The sequence below is a fragment of the Oenanthe melanoleuca genome, chromosome 2 (assembly GCF_029582105.1).
Source record: "Oenanthe melanoleuca isolate GR-GAL-2019-014 chromosome 2, OMel1.0, whole genome shotgun sequence".
In the NCBI taxonomy this organism is placed as follows: domain Eukaryota; kingdom Metazoa; phylum Chordata; class Aves; order Passeriformes; family Muscicapidae; genus Oenanthe; species Oenanthe melanoleuca.
The window spans coordinates 37250383-37270442 of NC_079335.1; the positions used below are offsets into that span (position 1 = coordinate 37250383).

General features: G+C 39.7%; 1 protein-coding gene across 3 annotated transcripts in view; it reads left to right on the forward strand.

Annotated features, from left to right (window-relative positions):
- Positions 1 to 2363, forward strand: part of TOX (thymocyte selection associated high mobility group box) — a 215853-nt gene extending 213490 nt beyond the window's left edge. For all 3 annotated transcript variants that reach the window (XM_056485533.1, XM_056485534.1, XM_056485532.1), the window contains one exon: positions 97 to 2363. In XM_056485533.1, the coding sequence (XP_056341508.1) occupies positions 97 to 133 (37 nt within the window). In that variant the 3' untranslated portion in view covers positions 134 to 2363. The remainder of the gene's footprint in view (positions 1 to 96) is intronic.
- The last annotated feature ends 17697 nt before the right edge of the window (positions 2364 to 20060 follow it).

Below are 20060 nucleotides of genomic sequence, written 5' to 3' on the forward strand. Positions count from 1 at the left end.
CTGATTTTTTTTTTTTTTTTTTTTTTTTAAGAATAGAACTAAAAATTTTTCAAATATATAGAAAAAATCACATTTGTTCTTTTTCTCTTTGAACAGGGGCATGCAGAGGGACAAAGCACTCTACCTTACCTGAAAATCTGAAACACCTCTCCTTTCCTTTCACTGAGGAATGCAGGGAAGTCTTTTCATCATGGATTGCTTTATGCAGTCAAGGCAGTTCTGCATTTTATTAGAAAATACAAGTTGCTAAGCACTTAGGACTATTTGAGCTTGTGGGTCACCCACTCTGGAAAAAATAGTCTTGCTTCTTTCCTTTTCTTTTTTTTTTTCCCCAGTTTTTTCTCATTCTTTCTCCTTTCCACCCCTTCCCTGAGATCCTGTAACGGACATTGCTTTTCTTCTTCCCTGAAGGAAACTTGGACCATTCAGATTTTATGTTGGTTTTTGCTGTGAAGTGCTGCGGTAGTAACTGCCTTAGCAACTGTAGATGTCTCGGATAAAAGTCCTGGATTTTCCATTGGTTTTTCATAATGGGTGTTTATATGAAACTACTAAAGACTTTTTAAATGGCTTGATGTAGCAGTCATAGCAAGTTTGTAAATAGCATCTATGTTACACTCTCCTAGAGTATAAAATGTGAATGTTTTTGTAGCTAATTGTAATTGAAACTGGCTCATTCCAGTTTATTGATTTCACAATAAGGGTAAAATTGGCAAACATTCATATTTTTACTTCATTTTTAAGCAACTGACTGATAGTCTATATTTTCAAAGTATTTGGAGAAAAGAAGTAAAGTAGTCCCAAATTATATTAATTAAAAATATTGGCTTCATCTCATGAAATAAATACAAAAAAACTTAGGAGAAAAAACTAATGTTGATAAAGAGCAAACACATTTATTTTGTACTGCCTAAAAAAAATGCTTTTTTTTTAAAGAAAATCACTTTATGTGTACTGGTTAGTAAACGTCATTTAAGTCCTTTTATGTATAAAACTGCCAAATGCTTACCTGATATTTTATTAGATGCAGAAACAGATTGGAGACAGCTAAATTATAACCTCTACATATGGCTATGTATTATTGTTTCTTCATACTGTGTCTGTATTTAATCTTTTTTATGGAACCTGTTGCGCCTATTTATGAAATAATAAATATAGGTGTTTGTAAGTAAATTTGTTAGCATTTTAAAGAGGTTTCTTTGACGCTTTAACTTTTGCTGGCACAAATTGTTCACAATTGATGTGAATACTTTATTTAGTTTTTACAGTGACAAATATAACAACAAACCTGCTTTAACAGCAGAAAATGAAGGTAACCAAGAACTATTTCTCTATTTCTTTGGTTGTTATGGAAAAGAAAAAATGATATTTTAAGTAATTCCCTTTTTAAAACATTGTAGCAGGAAGCTGCCCAAAACTAAGAATTGAACCAACAAAACTAACTGAATAAAACTGCATAACGCTGCTTCTTGAAACTTCATCATGTTTTGTTAATTTGTCAAGTGGAATAAACATATTACCAAAAGAAATATTACCAAATATGCTTCAGCCATTTTATTATATATGCAAAAGTTCTACAGAATTTGAGGGAGTATATCAGAATTAAATCCTAAAATGAAAGGTAAGTTCTACAGCCACAGGGAAAGAGATAAAATTATCCAAAATAAGATATTTTGTCAATGTTTGGAATCAGGGATAGGTCTGAAAATACATTTCTGTATGATTTTGTCCCAGATGCCTGTCCCATTAATAGACAGTACTGCTGATTTGTATTTTCTGTGTGAAACAAAGGAAGCAATTAATATAGAATACACATTTGGCAATGCTATTGGTTTTTCTTTATAAAACAAAACAGAAACAAAGGCATGCTTGCTTCTGAATGATTTCAGGCAATGTAGAATTGGAATCACTTGGCATGTAATAACTAATAAATAATGCAGATCAGATGTGATTACTCAAATGACTGTAGCTGAGAGCTCTAATTTTCCTGTCTTGAAACTGTATGAGAACTCGTGATTAAATTCACAGTTTATTGTTTGTCTGTTTAGTACTTTAGAAATATACCAGCACTACTAATTACCCAATGTCTTCTATTTATTATATTATAGTAAACTACATTTTCCACTCATATTAATTCTAAAGAGAAAAGATAATTACTGAGAATGAGAAAAATCAACTTTGATGTTGACAGGCAGTTTTCCTTTTTCTTTTATGGAAAAGAACTGTGTTATCTTCATTTCTTTTAGAGCAGGTGTGCAGTCACTTAAAGTTGTTAATTTCGGTATCCAAGCAGAGTTCAAAATACAAGAAAACTTTAATGTAAATAAAAAAATACATCATGAATAAAATACTTATTCTGTATGAACCTCTGGCTAGTTGGTGTCTCAGTCTGTAAGCAGGGGAACCTGTGGTGTGTTTGCTGTGCTGCACTTTACCCATCCAGTGCTCTGAGTGTGGTTCTGTGTCTGGGCTCTGCTCAGATGAGATAACTGTGCTGGAAGAACAGCAGGTTTTGGCCATGGCTATACTGAAACCATTTTTTTCCAAAGGAAAGATCCAACTTCAATACATAAATGCCAATTCTTCATGTCTGACCTCAAGAAAAATAAATTGTTGCCAGCCATGGGCAGTCTGCTGTTTATTTTTGGCTGTGTATTGACAGATATAAATTGCCAATGGATGGTTGGGATCCTCTGGGATCCAACTCCACTGGAGCTGGTGAAGATGTGCCCCATCCTTTGCTGCAGCACTGTGCCTTAGGCACCACAGTAACACAGACACACTGGTTGTAAGTTGCCATCTGTCCTAACCACAATAATGAGAAAGCACACAGGAACTAAACAACCTGCACATGGAAGCAACACAGTAACAGCAAGCAAATAGGATAAAAACATCTGTCAGAGTGATAGAAATCAAATGAAATAGTCTGCCATTCCTTGAAAATAATATATTTTTAAATTATTTTTAAAACATGGTGGACAAAATGCAAAGTTGGCAACATCTGCACTCTGCAGGTCATAAATCCCATCTGCTTGCACAAAGTAAGCAGAGGTTTTACAAAGGAAAAGCTCTTTGATTTTACTGCTGCTCTCAGTGTGCCATGTTCTGGTGACAGGAGATATCCTGGTCTCTCTATCCCCAGACTCACATGTGTTCAAGCAGAAATCTCATCCAGCTGCTGCCTCTGACCAAAGAAGCCAAATTCCAATTCAAATGGGCCTGCCATAGGATTTTCCCTTCACACAGGCAGTAAGCAAGTAATGTATTCATAGAGGGCCCCAGCCATTCACAGGGAAATGTAATATATTCATGCCCACTTCTCTCTCTCTCACCAAATACCAGCTCCTGATTCCAGTGGCGTCTCTGCCAAATATTCCCTGTGAGGATCCTCTGTAAACAGGAAACCCAACAAAAAAAGAGCTCATTACTGGAAGGTAAAACATGCTCTTACCACCTTCCTTAGCCTTTGGAGACATCATCCCACCCTGAACTATCATCTCCAAGTCTATATCTGCCTGTTTTTTCCCCAATCCTGTAAACATGGCAGATCCACAGAGATATCTTTCTGTGTTCTGGGAAAATGGAGTAGGTAAAAATCCTTATTTTGCATACACTGTGAGAAGTAGCTAAGGAGTTTTTATGTAGCCCATGCAGGAGTTACTCCCTTGGACTCCCATTGATAGGTAGGTATAGAGGCAGATATAGTTACAGATAGAGGTATAGATATAGCAAGAAGACTAGATAGATAGACAGAAAAACAACCATTACATTAATTTTTTTTTTTTTTTCTGGTGTTTTCAAGCCCTTTTGCATTGAAATAAAATACTATTTTGTAGGTATAGCAGCGTGGTGGCAGTAGTGCAGGAGGTGCTGAGCACCTTGGAGAACAGAAGGTGCTTTGTGTCAGGTCTCACAGGCACCATTTGCTTTCCTTTGCAAACCCATGTATTTTATTATTACCCAGCAGCACATTAAATCACATCTCAAATGTAGCTCTTACTTCACCAACAAGAGGACAAGTGAGAACAATGACTTGTAATATTTCAGAGTCTGTCACAGTTACTGCCTAATTAGAGAAACCCACTAGCAAATGTGCATCTGCATGGATCCTGTGACTGTCATCATTTCACATTCTATTAAGGACTTGCTGTGATAGACACTTTACAAAGAAATTTTGTTCAGGCTAATACCGAGCTGGCAATCATGTAATCGGCCTGAAAATAAAATGAGAGGGGGGGGAAAAAGAAAAAGAGATAGAGAGGAAAAGAAAATGAAGCCTACCTATTTGGAAAACAATCTATGTGCAAAAATCCACAGTATACTGTGGAGAAGATCCTCACCCTCTGACAATTGTGTGTTTACAACGAGTCTGAGTATAATTGCTCTGATGGGCTGTCAAGGAAAAGATTAATTTGGCAAAGATTAGTATTGACTTGCTGTTTATTAAGGCTTTTAAACAGCTGTATCTGGCAACATTCCTATAAGTGCTTGTCATGTCTGAAAATCAGGCTCACACCCGGGTGCTTGCCAGCTGTTGCTAAACAATCTTACCACTTAGAGTATCTTTCTCCAGGCCAAACAGCAAGAGCAGAGTATTGCCAAATCAGTCTCTTTCATCCTGTCACTTTTCAGGGGATCTGAGAGCTGGGCTGAGCTCGCAGCAGCTGCCAGGAGAAGCAGGGTAGTTAGAGAGAGGTGTTACACCCTGCCTAGGGAGGGGTCACTTCACCGACATGGACAAGCACAGCCTGCAACTGGTGTTAATGCAGAGGGCTTCAAACCCCTTAACTTCTGGAACACAAATTAGGTGGGAGGCAGAGCTCCAGAGCACACAGTTCCTCCCCTCGGGCTCTGATGGATAAAGCCAACAGGAAAGGAGGGTACAGTAGCCACCATTAGTCTTTATAAAATGAACCAACATTTTCTTCTACGACTTTTTTTACCCAGACTGCTGATAAACAAAAGTCATAAAAGCCATGCACACAAAATACCCTGGGTCAGTGGAAACCTGTAAAAGGAAAGATGTCAGCTGTTATTTTTGTTACATTACTTAAAACATTTCAGCTGGCATTGTAGGCTTTAGTAGCAAGCTCAGAAACAAATAATAGCAGTGGAAAGAAGGATAAACGGCTGCAGCTAAATGCCAATACAAATAGCCATGTGTTACAATTAAAGTTGATTTGGCCTTTCAAATAGAAGTCTGATTTTCTGGGATTAATCTCGACCTTTTCAAGTTGCATCAGGCTGAAATAAGTTGTCAGAACAGATGTGAATTTTGTTTGCAGAGAACAATTGTGATCCAGTAACCCTTAGAACATCAGCATTTTCCAGACTGCTGGCCAGCAGTGAGGATGTGAACCACACACAGCAGGCAGAACCAGAGAATCAGAGCCATGTCCAGAGGCTGGATGTTCAGTTCAAATTCAAACCAAAATACTTTTCCTTTTAGCTCTGAATTTACCCAACAGCACAGTGTATACACAACTGCCTGGGGAAAAATAAATAAAGTTATATCAAGGATGGATATCTTTGTTGTCTTTATAAACCAGGTTCTTTAGCTAAATCAAACATACAAGTCAGTGATCTTCCATGCACCACTTTTTCACAGAAGGCTGGGCACACATTTTGTAATGCAGAAGTCTCTGAAGGCTCCAAGAATCACACATTTCAGATGCTGCTCTAAACTGCTTTCTAAGAAGTTCTGCCTTACAATCTGCCTGGCTCCAATACTTTCAAAAAAATAAAATAGAAAGGAAGACGAAGAAAACATTCAAGTTTCTCATACTTTGATACATGGAGACAGAAATTTCCCAGCTTTATGGACAGCATATATGCTGACCTTGGTGCTCCCATAGTGCCAAGTCTCAGGGGAAAGTAAAAAAAGTCCAAAACCTTTCCAATATGGGCTGGGGGTGGGGGCACACAGGATGTTAGCACAATGCCTGTGGCAGCACAAGCCCTCTGCAGACACTGCAGACACAAAGCCTGCAGGCTGCTTTTGTGAATCCAGCTTTCCTCACAATGAAACACCTGGATCCATGTTTGTGCCATCAGAACAGACATATTGTTAAATACTGAAGATGCAAGAAAGATTTTTCCTGATGTCTATGTTGCACTGCTTAGATAGCAACATGAAAATCCAAAGTTCATTCAAAAACATGTCACCACTTGAATAAATAAGGCTGATGCCCTAATTAGCAGAGGAAGCCTTCATGTTTTGCTCAGAGTTCAAAATAATGAGCTGAGCCTCTCCTCTCCTCTGGCATACAAGCATGTGCTACATGGTTTTGTTAAAGAGATGAATATGAAAGGAAATAAGTGATGTGCCCAAGGACACAGGGTAATTTAGAGGAAAGGTAGCTGAGATCTGAGAGTTTTGAAAAACAGTCTTCTGCTTTAGTCATAACTAAAGTTCAAAATCTGTGAAGCAATGCTCAGATCCATGGGGCAGCTTTAACTTAAGTGAGATTTTACAAATAATAAATAGGGGGAAGTTGCCAGGTTTTATTTGTCTTCAGTAGTTTTCCACTTTTAAGCCATATGTGGACAGCTGAGTGCTATTTTCAAACTTAACTCCTCTAAATTAAGTTTAAAATATTAAAATAAAAAGAGAGAGAGACATCTGAGTAATCTCTGGTCCTGGGTTCCTGGAATCTTTGATTAAAATATCAAAGCTCATGAGACTGGAATTTTGACTGTATCATTCATATCCCTGAAACTGATTTATTTCTCTTTTTTTTTTTTCTTTCAGAATTTCTGCCTAGAAGTCAATGAAGCTTTTTTCCTACCTTTCCACACCAGACCTGACAAAGTACCATACATAAACATGTATCTGCCACCAAGAAGACTGATTGGACTCACCAGAAGGGAGTCATGACAGCTGAATGGGACTGTCCTGCATCTGCATCCACAGCAGCAGCTGCCCTCTGCCAGCAGGCTGGAAGCAGCCACACAGTGAACTCCTGCCAGGAAGCTCGTGCCTCTGCAGCACATGGCTGATAGATTTTAAAGGCTGAGTATTTCTCAGCTCTCAAGGGAGAATATTTTCAGGACAATTTGAACAAAAGTCAGAAATAGGCTATCCTATCTTCTTGTGCTGTTGTCACCTTCAGACTAAAGAACATGACTCTAGAAGTGGGAACCTTTCCAGAAGTGACTCCAGTACAAGGAGAACATGGACATACTGGAGGGAATCCAGAGGAGGCCATCATAATGGTCAGGAACTGGAAGACAGGGCTGAGGTGGAGGGCTGAGAATGCTGAATCTGGTTAGTCTCAAGGAGAGGAATTCCATCTGCAGCCTGTAACTGCACAGAGGATCTTTATAGAGTAGACAAAGCTTAAATCTTTCTGGAGGTATGCATGAAGGGCAAGACAAAACAGACACAAGCTGAAATAAGGGAAGTCCTGATTGCTTGTTATGGTAAAAATAATCACTGGGGGAAGGTTGAAAACACTGAAACAGAAGCCCAAAAAGACTGGGATTTCCATACTTGAAAATATTCAAAAGTCAAAGGATAGCCCTGAAAAGCTCTTTCTAAGTTGTACCAGCTTTGCCTCTGGGCATAGGATAGACCAGAAAACCTGCAGAGATCCCTTCCAATCTAGTCTGTGATTCAGCTTCACACAAAATCCCCTACACATGGGATAGAAAGAAAGCCCAGCATGGTCATTTGGTCTCAATTGTGGAAGAGAGTGAGAGTTTGTTGTTTCCTGTTACACATCTCATGCTACAGTGAATTGTGCTATTTTAAACTGAGGTTTTGCAGTCTGGTTTATGTGTACAGAAAAAAAAAAGTGAACGTCATTAGTATCTGAGTTTCCTGTAGAGGTTTATTTAAGGGGGAAAAAAAACTTCACAAGCAAATAAGAAATGCTAATCCACTAATCACTTTTTCTGAAATGAATTTAGATTGCATTATTGGGAGGGTAACTTTTCAGCAAAGACCAGAAGAAGTGTATTGGTTTTTCCAAAGCAAAACTAACCTGGTTAAAGCTTGGACTCTGCAGAGCCAGGCCTCAGATAAGTGAAGGAAAAATACAGCTTTCCTTTTTAATATTTTTTGAACTCACAGCATTCAGAATAAGTCTCTGTGGGCTTCAATATGTTTTATATATCAATATATTTTAATGCTTTTCCTCCAACAGATGGCTTAGATAAAAACCTATTAGTTTCATTTGTGCAAATAGTTTCATACAAAAAAATGTCTATTTTTAACATTTTTGCCTCAAGGCTTAGATATAACTTTTTTTTTTTTTTTTAGAAGTGGAGGCGTTTTCACTGGTGTCTAATATTTTAATCAACATCATTCTTACCATTGTATAAGATTCATATCAGAAAGTAGTTGATGAGTCCTCTAAAACAATTTATGTCCAAAAACGTGCATAAAATTACTTCACAATTTGATATATGCATCTTTTCATACAATCTTTATGTGTTTGCAATTTTCCATGAGATCTTAGTTATGATTATATAAATCTTTGCAGAAGTAGTGTATATGTTCTGACAGACATAATGATGCAAACCCTTAACACTTACTTAATCTTCCTTTTTTTTTTTTTTCTTTTGGTCTTGATGCCATTACTTTGGAGAATACATTCAGTGTGTGAAATCTGGAAGGGTTTCACTACTAGAAACTCTAATTGCCATTACACAAAAAATCCTCTCCAGTTTCTGGGGACAGGAAATGATCCAGAGCATTGAAATTAATGTGGCTCTGCTTTACTCTTGCTGGGGGCAGGTTAGGAGGGCATACCTGAGCAGTTTAAAGTGTGTGAGGTCTTCCTAAATTATTCAAAGAAATCTTTTGGGACTGAATGAAGCAGAACATGGGAAACACCAGAATCTCTTCAGGGTCATCATGGTTGGTCCAGACAGATTCTCTGTGCTGTTTTCTCTCGTTTCAACAGGGCTCTGCAGATGCTCAGGGGTGTCCAGCACCCAGCCCATTGTTCCTGCAGAACAACAGAACCCAACAGTAAGACCTGATGGAGGCACACTCTTAGGAACCTGATCATGCTGTCTCCTTTTGCAGCCTCAGGAGAAGGAGCAGTACCTCCATGGACCATATTACGTAGGAAAAAAATCCTTTCTCCTTTGCCTAGTCATCTAAAACACATAGAGATCTTAAATACCTGTGTCTACACTGGGAAATAATTTTGCTGAGTAGGAGTTTATCAGCAGGTTGAAGAAATGTAGGAGACCAAAGCACTGACAGCTCCTCTGCATGAAGTCCAGGGGTTTTAACTTTGCTGTCTTCCCCTGCATCCACCTCATCACCTGTAACTCAGCAATCCACACAGCAGCAATTAGGTGGATGAACTCACACTTAGACCATGGTAGGTATTTAGCAAGCTAAATACCCTAACTGTAAACACAGAGATTTAAAACAAACAAGTAAACCATACATGGGTTTTCCTGGATTGGGCACTTCAGATACTGTGCCAGAGAAAATGTTGACAAGTAGGTATGGGGAGATGAAGGTAAGGAATTTTAAAGCACTAAAAAATGGGGTAAAAGAAAGGAAATAAATTCCCATCTGTCTTCAAGATGTGGGTTGGTGTAGAATCACATTCTGTTGGACATTCAGAGAACCTGAGCCTGTGTAAAGAGAAACTACTGAGAAGAACAAAACTCTCCATGCAATAAAGGGATTTCCAGCCATGAGTATATTGCTTGCAGGGTTTACACCAGAGGAGCAATACATTGACAGGCTGTGCCTTCATATATACATCACTGTATTATTGCAGCTCTTCAGATGTACAGGAGGTTGTAATTAGTGAGCATCAGGGTGTGTAAGCCCCCTGCATGGTGCTGCCAAGGCTAATCCATGTCAGTGCCTACAGGCAATGGTAGAAAATAAAACATTTCAATGAACAGCACCAGGAAAATCTAAGCCAGGCCAAGACAGCCACAAGCCTCTGTGATATAAAACAAAAGCAAATTAAATAAGCCATTTAAAATGAAATGAGTCAGAAATAGCAGCTGATCCAAGACTTATTTTATGTTGTGTTTCCTGAATCAAGATAAAAAGCTAGATTGGAAAGTGGAAAATGGGAATGTTGTGGTGTTTATTTCCTCACAGAATAATCCAAACAGATATAAGCACCTCACTTACACTGAGAGCTGTTTGAGACATCTCCACCCCACAGAGATTTTTATACCAGAAACAGGTAACTGTCCCATCTGATGCTCCTCAATGGACTGTGATATATGGATCCATTTGCCAAGGCCAAAAGTTAGTGAACTCCTTTTGTCACTGATGGCCCTCAGCTTTCCATTTGATGGCAAGTAAAGTTTTCAGGGTTTTATTTCCTTTTGGGTCAGTCTCTCCCTTCTTTGTCTTCCCTGCTCCACCATAATACCTTGGCCCCACTGCCTGCCCTCCCAGATACCAGCCTCAGGAGAACAGCAGACACTTAGACTAGAGGAGATATCTCTCACAGGCTGGGAAGGAGTCTAATAAGGGCATTTTGGGGGATTTCCACACCCAAAATGCTCCATCAGCACACCAACAGAGCAATGGATGGGCAAAGCTACTAGTTACATCTTCATTTATCAGTCTCCTCCAGATTTTTCTGGAGGATCTTATCTCCACCCCTCTCTCTGTGCTTTGAAGTCAGCTGGGTCATCAGCCATTGCCAACTGTTTCAGTCACACCTGAAAAATTAACTATTGTGTGCCATGCAAAACTGAGGTGGACTAAGAACTATCCCCATGGCTGGTATTTTATGGAATTGTATTCCAATTTTACAGAAGATTTTCAGCACATTCCTTTGAGTGAGCAGACATTTCCTTCCTCCCTGTGCTCTAAGGGAACTCTCATCACAGCAGCAAATAATCATTACAGTGATTCTGTCATGATTGACATTTATACAGATAAACATTTATACAGATTCTAAAAGAATAGTATGTATCCAGTTAGAGAAAACAGACCCAGACCATGACCTGTGTGCCCTCAAAAGAGCTGTGAGTTGAATCACAATGATCCATTCAGGAATAAGCCACAAATCCAGAAAGAGCCAGTTGGTCTCTTCAAACACCAGGCTCATGGTGCATATTTGCAAACAGAAAAACAATGTGACTCATCTTATGGACAATCTGTTGTGACTGATTTTCCTGCATTGGTTATATTCCAAATGGTTCCTCTTATCTTGTTTGGGAAAAGAAACTGATGTTGAGGTTTTCATGGCTTTTCCAGAATGAATCAGATGTCCTCTTGAGAGACTCATGCAAGTCAGGAAGCCTAAGAAGGTGTTCCTCAAGAAAGACCTCATTTTCTATCATCAAAATTAAAGGGATTTTTGTCATTGTTTAGAATACAACTGAATAAAGAAGCAGAAAACTAATATAGCCTGCAGAAATATATGAGTGAAACCAAGCAGTGAAGGGTGTTGAATGAATGCTTTAATTCCACAGTATGCTGTTTTTCAAAAGGGAAACAGATAAAATAGGTAAAGGCACAGAAACAAACACTTAAAATGAATGAATCTGTGTTTCAAGAGAGAGACAAAATTCCCTATTGTCCTCAAAACTGAGTCTTCCTTCCCTGTCCTCAGACAAGCCAGAGATTTAATTTGCCTCACACAAAGGAAGAGCTCCCAAAGGGATAAGCATCCAATTTGCAACATGACATATGAATGCTCCACCTGCTTCAGGCCATGCAGAGAACCTTCCTCTTTCCAGAGGACACTGCTGCAGCAAGATCTCCATGGGGACTTAAAAAATTACAGCCTGTGATGATTTCTGGATATGAGCAAGTTTGGCCTGAGTGGTGATAAAAAAAACTCAGGTAAAAAAATCTGTATTAGACATCAGCACATCTTTGGGATTTTAAAAGTATAGCAGCACTGCCAAATGACTTATTTCACCAGTTCAGTCTTGGACCCTGATATCTGTGTTTTTTAAGGGGTTAAGTTTCTCCCTAACCCTCCCACTTGAGGGTTCTTTCTTGGAATCATAGAATCTTTGAGTAGTTTACATTTTAAATGCCATCTAGTCCCACTCCCCTGCAATGGGAAGAGAGAATTTTTTTAGATGAGGTTGCTCCAGGCCCCATCCTGACCTAATCCCTTCTCAGGACCCCATCAACCTGACCTTGAATGTCTCCAGGAAAGGGGTATCCAGTTAATTCCTCATCTATCAAACAGTCCATCCACCAAATCCATGTCTCTCCACTTTAGAGAGAAGGATGTTGTGGGGGGCTCTGTCAAGGGCCTTACAGCAGTCCAGGTGGATGACATCTGTCAGCCTTCCCTTGTCCACTGCTGTAGTCACTCCACTATAGAAGGTTGTCAGGTGGGACATGTCCTTGCTGAAGTCCAGAAGTTTCTCTTCACTCCAGGCCTAGGTGTGGTTTTAAGCCCATTTCCTACAGAAACCCCTTAGCTTTGTCATTGGGGATGAACAAGACTGCACCAACCCCAGCACTTTCCACACAGTGACATTCACCTCCAAGGAGCCTGTTCCCATTCCCACACACAGCCTATCTTTCCTGCCATATATTGCAACAAGATCCTCATCTCTTCCTGCAAACTGATCTGTGGTGTGGCTCTGGGCTAGGATGGGAGTCCTGCTGTCCCTGGCACTAGGGCTGGCTGGGAAGGGGCTGGACCACACCAAACTTGGGTCCAGGGTGGCTCCATGTGCCCTGTGCCTTCAGCCACAGCATGGATAAAGAGACACTTCCATCCCTTGCACCCTTCCTGTGCCCCCACAGGGACTCACTGGGATTAATGGCCCAGCAAACACCCTGACCAGCACCATGAGCAAGGCATCAGCCTCCCAGCAGTGCTGGGCTTTGCATGCCATGCAGAAAAGAGACTGCTGAAATTTTTCTTGCTCACACAGCTATACTTAGGTCCCTGACTTCTGGAGTTTATGTACACATGAGGGAAAAGGAGTTTTAATTTCAGTTTTGAGTTTTCAAGCTATCTCTCTGAGATAGTAAAAATTATTTTGTAAATGCAATAGCATTCTTTTAAATGTAGGTTGTGCCAAACATAGCATGCAAAGAGAAGGAAACTCCAGATGGAATAAAATAAAACAGCTAATGGGAGAACATAATATACAGTAGCAAGGCTAAGTATTTGATAGTTTCTCTCTACTGAGGATTATTACCAGTAGCACTATATTCAGCCATGTGAATTATTATCCCAAGTCATACTTCATCTTATAATGTGAAAAAGGCCATGTCTGAAAACTCTGATCAACATAAATTATGCAGCTTATAAGTAATTTCAAATTTATGTTTTGTTTCATTTTGTGGTTCATGACTGTAGTGATATCTCCATCCCAAAGCCCTGAAGAGTCTGCTATATGCCAACCAGAAATGCACCAATTCTGCAAGCTGTAGAGTGAGGTGGGCAGGGTGCACAGCCAGATCTGGAGCTGACTGGGAGGAGAAGAGGTTTGCTGCTAAGTGAGATTCCTGTCATTACCCATAGATGTTTGAATAAAAGCATGAGAGTTTTTATCTCTGGGGATGGAGAAAGTTATCTACCCAGACAGGCATGGGTGGAATGGCCTGAGAAGATGATCACTTGTGAGCAGTGACTGTCACTCACTTTGGGGGCAAACCCAGTGGCACAGCTGTTGCTTGCAGTTGAGTACCATAGGATATAAAATCCTGAGTGATACTCTCCAGATGGTGGGGTTCTTTTCAGCCCCCACACCTAGGTCAGGTGACATTACCACAGGCCTTTTCTATCTCCAAGCCATGGAGGTTCAGCCCAAAGCCTAAGAGCTGTCTTTTCCAATACAGAATGAGACAGAGAAGCAGCTGCACAGAGTGTCCCACTGTCACAGAGCAGCACATTACCATAATAGCAGCCAGATGGCCAGGCTTTGCCTTTATTATTGGAATTACCATTCATATCACAGGAGTGCTGAGATTCCCAGCAAAATTGGCACTTGACAGACACATGATGAAATGCATCCTTCACCTACAGAGGTTCCCATCTAAAACATCAGGACAGACAAAAAGGCATAAAGAAGCAGGTGCAGAGAGAAGTTAATGGGTGACCAGTGGCTCTGAGCAGAGCAGTGGCAGCCCTGGAGAGATGGCAAGTGCTGTGCTGCCCTCCTGGCCACCCTGACCACCCCACACCTGCAGGGTCCCAGCCTGCTGGACACCTACACAGGCCCCAGACCAAAAGCTCCCCACTTCCTAGGCATGTGCTGGGCTTACTCCTGCTGTGCCATAGTAAATACTAGTCTGGCAATACCAGAGGCAAAGTGAAGTTTCAACATGTTAAAGACAGATTGCTCCTGGAAACCATTCTATCCTGGCCATCCCTGGATTAAAAATGATGACAAATAAGTTTTTCCAGCATCTCCTTGCTATGTTACTGATACAAACTGATAGATTTTATCTTTGTCCCCTCCCATTAGGGGAAAAATATCTCAAGAGTGGTTACAAAGAGTGCAGAGAAAGATCCACCATCAGATAGTAGATGTGCACTGGCTTTGTCTATTGTAAACCCACAAGGAATCACATGCCTTTTGGTTTTTAATTTTGCTGAAAATAGAAAAATCAGTTTAACAGAAGCAATAAAAATTTACCCACAAAGGTAAAAAAGCCCTGGGGGGAAAGATAACCATATGGGGATTATCGAGGTAGGTCACATTTTTCTCTCAAGTTGAGTAAACACCTCGAACTGATAAAATCTTGCAGCCACACTTCATTTGATATGAGAAAGCATCTGTGGGAGGGAAGCATCTGTTCATTATCACTCATGGGTTTAATTGTAGGGTTCTTATCACCCAGTGGTGTTTTCATACTTGCCAGAGGCACTGCTGTATGTCCAGCTTCAACGAGAGAGAATGTTGCAGTGATAGGTGACTTGTTTCAAAATGGAAGATGGTTCCAAATAATCTGTTTTTGTTGTGAGAAATAGGAAAGGAGCACATTTTGGGTAGTGGTGTCTCCTACAGGGTTTAAACTGATACCTTGGAGAATAATGTTATATGTATAAAGTTAATAATAATAAGTAATAACAATGTTTTGAAAGGCCATCCAGCTCCAATAAGTTCACTATTGCTCTGCCTAGCAGTCACTGGAGCTCGTGTGACTCCTTTTTCCCCAGAGAGGAAGGCTTACCCTTTTGCCTTACTTTAAAATAAATAAGTAAACCAAAACAATTTTCTACTTTGTTCTTTTTTTTTTTTTGAAAAAGCAACTTGGATCTCAGCAACAAAAATGAATTCAGGGTGTGGCAAAAAGCAATAGAAATACAGGAAAGAAATTTGAAAGGGGAACAAAACTGATACAAGGGGTGATGTTATTAGAGAGATTTTGTCCATGTTTTCTTGCAGTGATGCCCCTCAATGCTTGTCTCCTCTTCCCTTATGCTCTGCTCCCAGACTCAGGTCTGTGTTCCAGTTCTTGTTTCCACTCAAAGCCTCCGACATCAGAAAATGAAAAAAAAAGGGTCACCAAATTCTTTTCAAATCACTTTTCCTACTTTCCCATGAAAAAAGAAATAATCATGGCAGGGCTGAAATAGTTCTCTCAGTGTGAGTTTAATTAATTGAAGCAAGAGAGTCCCCAGGAATCAAGTCATAATGCCCATCAAAAACACTGTAGTAAGTAACCCCATAGCTATAGATGAGGGAGTTTTTTCATTACTGTTTCAATCTCAACCCTTCAGAAATCCTTTTTGTATTTCAGCCATGACTCAGCTGATTTAGGTATTAATTCCTCCTTTCTTCCTTCTTGCTTTCCATATTGTTCTGTATTCTCTAACAATACAGATATGAAATTCATGCTGTGAAAGATGAGAGGTAATCTCTGATAGCTACTTGAAACTTGAGTTCAAAATAATCTTGTGACACAAAGGGCTGCCTTTCCTTTTTCTGTAGATGTATACTCAATACTGGTCACATGCCAAGGAGTTTACCAACATGTTTATTTCCCTACATATGACCAGCTCAGCATGCCATTCTATTGAACTACACTCAGGAATAGCCATCCACTGCAATTACATGACATATTACATTAAAAAAAAAGCAAACACATTATGATGACATCTGAGGATTTCTTCTCCCTAATGCTCTAAGAAGCTTAAGTTTCCAAAACTGTTTGTTTATCCAAAACCTTGTTATCACAGACACTGAGATTTAAACCTGGAAACCCATAGATTTGGCTGTGATCAAGGCAGTAAAACAGAGAATTTTGAATGTTCAGCTCCTTTTGACTTGCACTGCCTCTGCTGCCCTTCTTGTGCTTAGAGTCGTATTGTTCCTGTCTGGTCCCAGAGGTGCTTTTTTTGCTGCCCTGCAGTAAGGCCTTTCATTTTCTCTGTTCTCTGAGTAAATCAGTAGTAAGTGTCCTGCATACACTGACACTGACTCTGCCATAGAGCCCCATGACTGCAGACGTGCCCCCTCCCCTCCCAGGCCTTGCTGCTGCCACCCAAAATTACTTGCTGCTGGATCTAGCCAAGTTAAGCATCCTTTAGGATAGAGCAAACCCTTCATTCAGCTGGTGGCCCTGACCCCAGAGGTACTTTTGAGCTCACAATTAATCTAAGTTCCCTAAATTAGGATTTTTATATCTTGTGCTCCCCGACTTCTTCACATTTCCTTTGTCTGCAAACTAGATCAGCACCACTCAGAGGGCTTTGTCACAACTCCTCAGATTCTGTGTCATTTCAGGTCTTTGATAAATCAAAGCAGCTTTAGTAATATTGTGCTGTGTTTCTACTATTCATATTCAAATATAAATGAATTATGTTTCCTGTAACTGTTGACCACACAAAGCAGTACAGCATATCAAGATACTACTGGAAAAAGAGCACACAGAAGAGTTTGTATATGTCTTCTGTAGCCAAGGCATTATAAGAAATGTAATTTTCACTTCTTTCCAGTTTTCAATTTTTTCCTATGAAGATTTTGTAGGTTTGCATTTTATTTCCTGGTTTGGGTTGATTTTTTTTTTTTTTAATTTAAAAAAAAAGAAAAATGGAGAGTTATTAGATTTGAGAAAATTATTGGTTCTTTGAACATGAACTTCTAAGGGGCATTTTTATGGTGCCCACACTTTCCTTACCTCATCAAAACACTGCCCTTGAAAAACAGAAAACACTTTCTTCCAAGTCTTTTTTATGTGTGGTCTGATATTTTCAGTCATAAATCCAGAATTTAAACTTAGAATGCATTTTTCAGAGTGCTTTTTCTACCTTCTACTTTTCCTTCAACAGTGACTAATGTGGTCCCTTGCTTGCAGTTCTCAGTTCCCAAAGAAAGAGGCCAAAAGTTATGGTTGGGAAACTTTTGCTGTACTTTCCTTCAAAGGGAAAATTCTCATTATCACCAACTGATGGTCAGATATAAATGATGGGCATCATTTATATCAGGGACTGTGCAGTCTGGTGGGCAGTGCCTTCACTCCCTCTGAAAATTTGTCTGTAAAGAAGACTTTCACTCCCCATTGCTAACACTTTGGAGGATAAATCCACATATCTACTATGCAAATCTGTTTCTTTACACTCTTCCAAAATTTAATGCAAGTGAAAAACCAGTCCCTGTCCCCAACAGCTACTTATAAACACTGGAAACACAGGGAAACCCTTCTCCTACTGACATTTAGAGCCTCTTTCAGCACTAGGAAAGCACATCAGGGGGGTAGCTATTTACACCACTGTTACACAGTCAAGGTACCAATGCCCTCTCTCCTAAGATATTAATAATTATATTCCTCTGTATTAAAATAATAGTGTGAACTATCAAATCAAATCATAAAAGTAAACATGGAGCTAATCAGAAAGGAGATTTAGGAGTTAGAGTATAATTCCCCCAAAGCCCCCAGCCTAATTAGTGAAGAAGATAAACTGGTTGACAGATTGCACAGCCAGAAAAACATAAAGCAAAGAAGGTTATAATATTTATTATTACTGTATAAGACAGTGATTAGACCCCCAACCTATGTACAGATCTAATCACCATCCTCTGGAAAGGATAATAGCCAGCCCTGCGAGTCTAGTTTGACAAATTAATCCAAGCCTGATCCAAATAAAGAGATTTGTAGTTTTCAATGAAAAATTAGCTCCCTGGCTGTGCAGTGGGAACATCACCCCATGCACTAATGGCTTAGTTACCAAGAGACAGTGCTGCACCATGTCTGTGCTCAAGGGTCTGTCACAGATCCACACACAGTTTGGTGCTGCAGCAAGGGCAAACAATTAATGTAAAACATTGTGTGTTTGTGAAGCATTAGTCATCATAGGACATAAAACCTAATCTTAGGAGTCAGGCAGTAGTCTAAAAAGTGTGGGCTGACTAAGCTGGTCATTATCTATTCCATGGCCTTCTTGAAGGACATCTATATATTCCTGAAAGGTTACAATAAGGGAATTCTCACACCGAGTATCCCACCCACAGTATAGAAAAAAAATCACCCAAAACAGATTTCATTACATATTTGTACTATGATGTGGCAATTTGATAGCAACATGAGAAATAAGCAACATGAGTAATAAGTGAAATATCATGTGGGCACCTACATTTTGTCCATAAAAAGGAAGACAGCACAGAGGTTGAAGAACTTAGGAAGTTTCAGAAAACAGCTGGAACAAAAAACAGAATTGGAGCAAAGAATCTACCCAGCTGAGAAAGAGTGGGGAAAGGGAAGGCCTGGATTTTTTCCATGTAATGAAGTAGGTTTGTGGGTTTGTGCTCTACAAGAGCTCTAAGGATTTCACATGCTTCCATATATTTGAGGAAATGTCATGGACATTTATCTCAGTCCTGTGGTCATTCCCTTGCAGAATATTAACAAATGTTGTCCAGTTTATAGGCTTTACTTTATTCACCTGAACAGTACAAAAACTACTGGCTGATATATCAAGCAAGCACAATTTCTGCTACAGTGCTTTTAATGAGATGTAGAGGAAGACTGAGACTACAAAGCTCAGCAGTTTGCCAGAGTAGGTTCCTACTTTTTATATGTCTAGACTCCTGAAATGAAAGCCTTCACATGGAGTTAGCAGTGAGCACTCAGTGTGATCACAGGACAAGCTTTGTGTCTCAGAACAGCTTCCACAGCAGTCAGCAACCCGAGAGAGTTCAGGCAGCTGCTGGGAGAAGCTGAGGACAGAGGTACATCTTCCCATCTCCTGCCCCATGCACATGGTTCTGTGCTGCCAGGACACACTCACTGACTTCCCTGGGTTTTCTCCAAACAGTTTTCTATAAGCATTCAGGAGGAACCAATTCCCAGGTGACAGCAGCAGCAGCAACCTTCTGTCCAGAGAGCAGAAAACCTGAGTTCATTTCTGCTGTTTCCAAAGAAGACACCAACCTATCATTGTACAATGTCCCAAACACATGACTGAAAGATTTCCCTCAGTGGAGATGATGACCCTGAAGGAAATCTCTAAGAAATATTTATGTAAAGTATGCAGGTACCTTTGGGATTAGACAGTATTATTACAACATCTGACAGCTACATTTAACTTGAAAATTAGGCTGGACTGGGAATCTAACCTAATTTTCTACCTACATCTAATCTTCCTTCTCAAACTGTGCAAAATTCAGTGTCATCTTCCTTTTTGATTTTCAGTCTGAATGCTTTTTACAGTTCTGGCCAAAGAGCAGAACTTTTCAAGAGCTCCCTTTCCAGCCTTCTGAGATAAAAGCCTTTACTAAAGCAATGAGGTGTGTTTGCCATCCTTTGTGGCTGTATCTGAGTGATTTAGAGAAGCAACATTATATCATTGTCTAGTGTCTTTTGAACAGCTGGGCTTTACAACAGTACAGACAAAGAGTTGAGAATTCAGGCTTATTTAATACTATGAACTCAATATTCAGAGAACAGAATTTTAAAAAAATCTCCTTTTATTCCAACAGCTAAGTGTTACCCTGAAATCCATATTTTATGGGACTAGATAACTAGCAGCAAGTTCTTAATCTACATGCCCAAAACACTATTATGCATGTGCTGTACAAAGATCATATGTGGTGATAACCAGATCCTGACACCAAGAGAGGAAAACTCCCATAAAACATTTTCTGGAACTAGTAAACAAAGAAAAACACAAAGAAAGTATAAAGATTAAAGT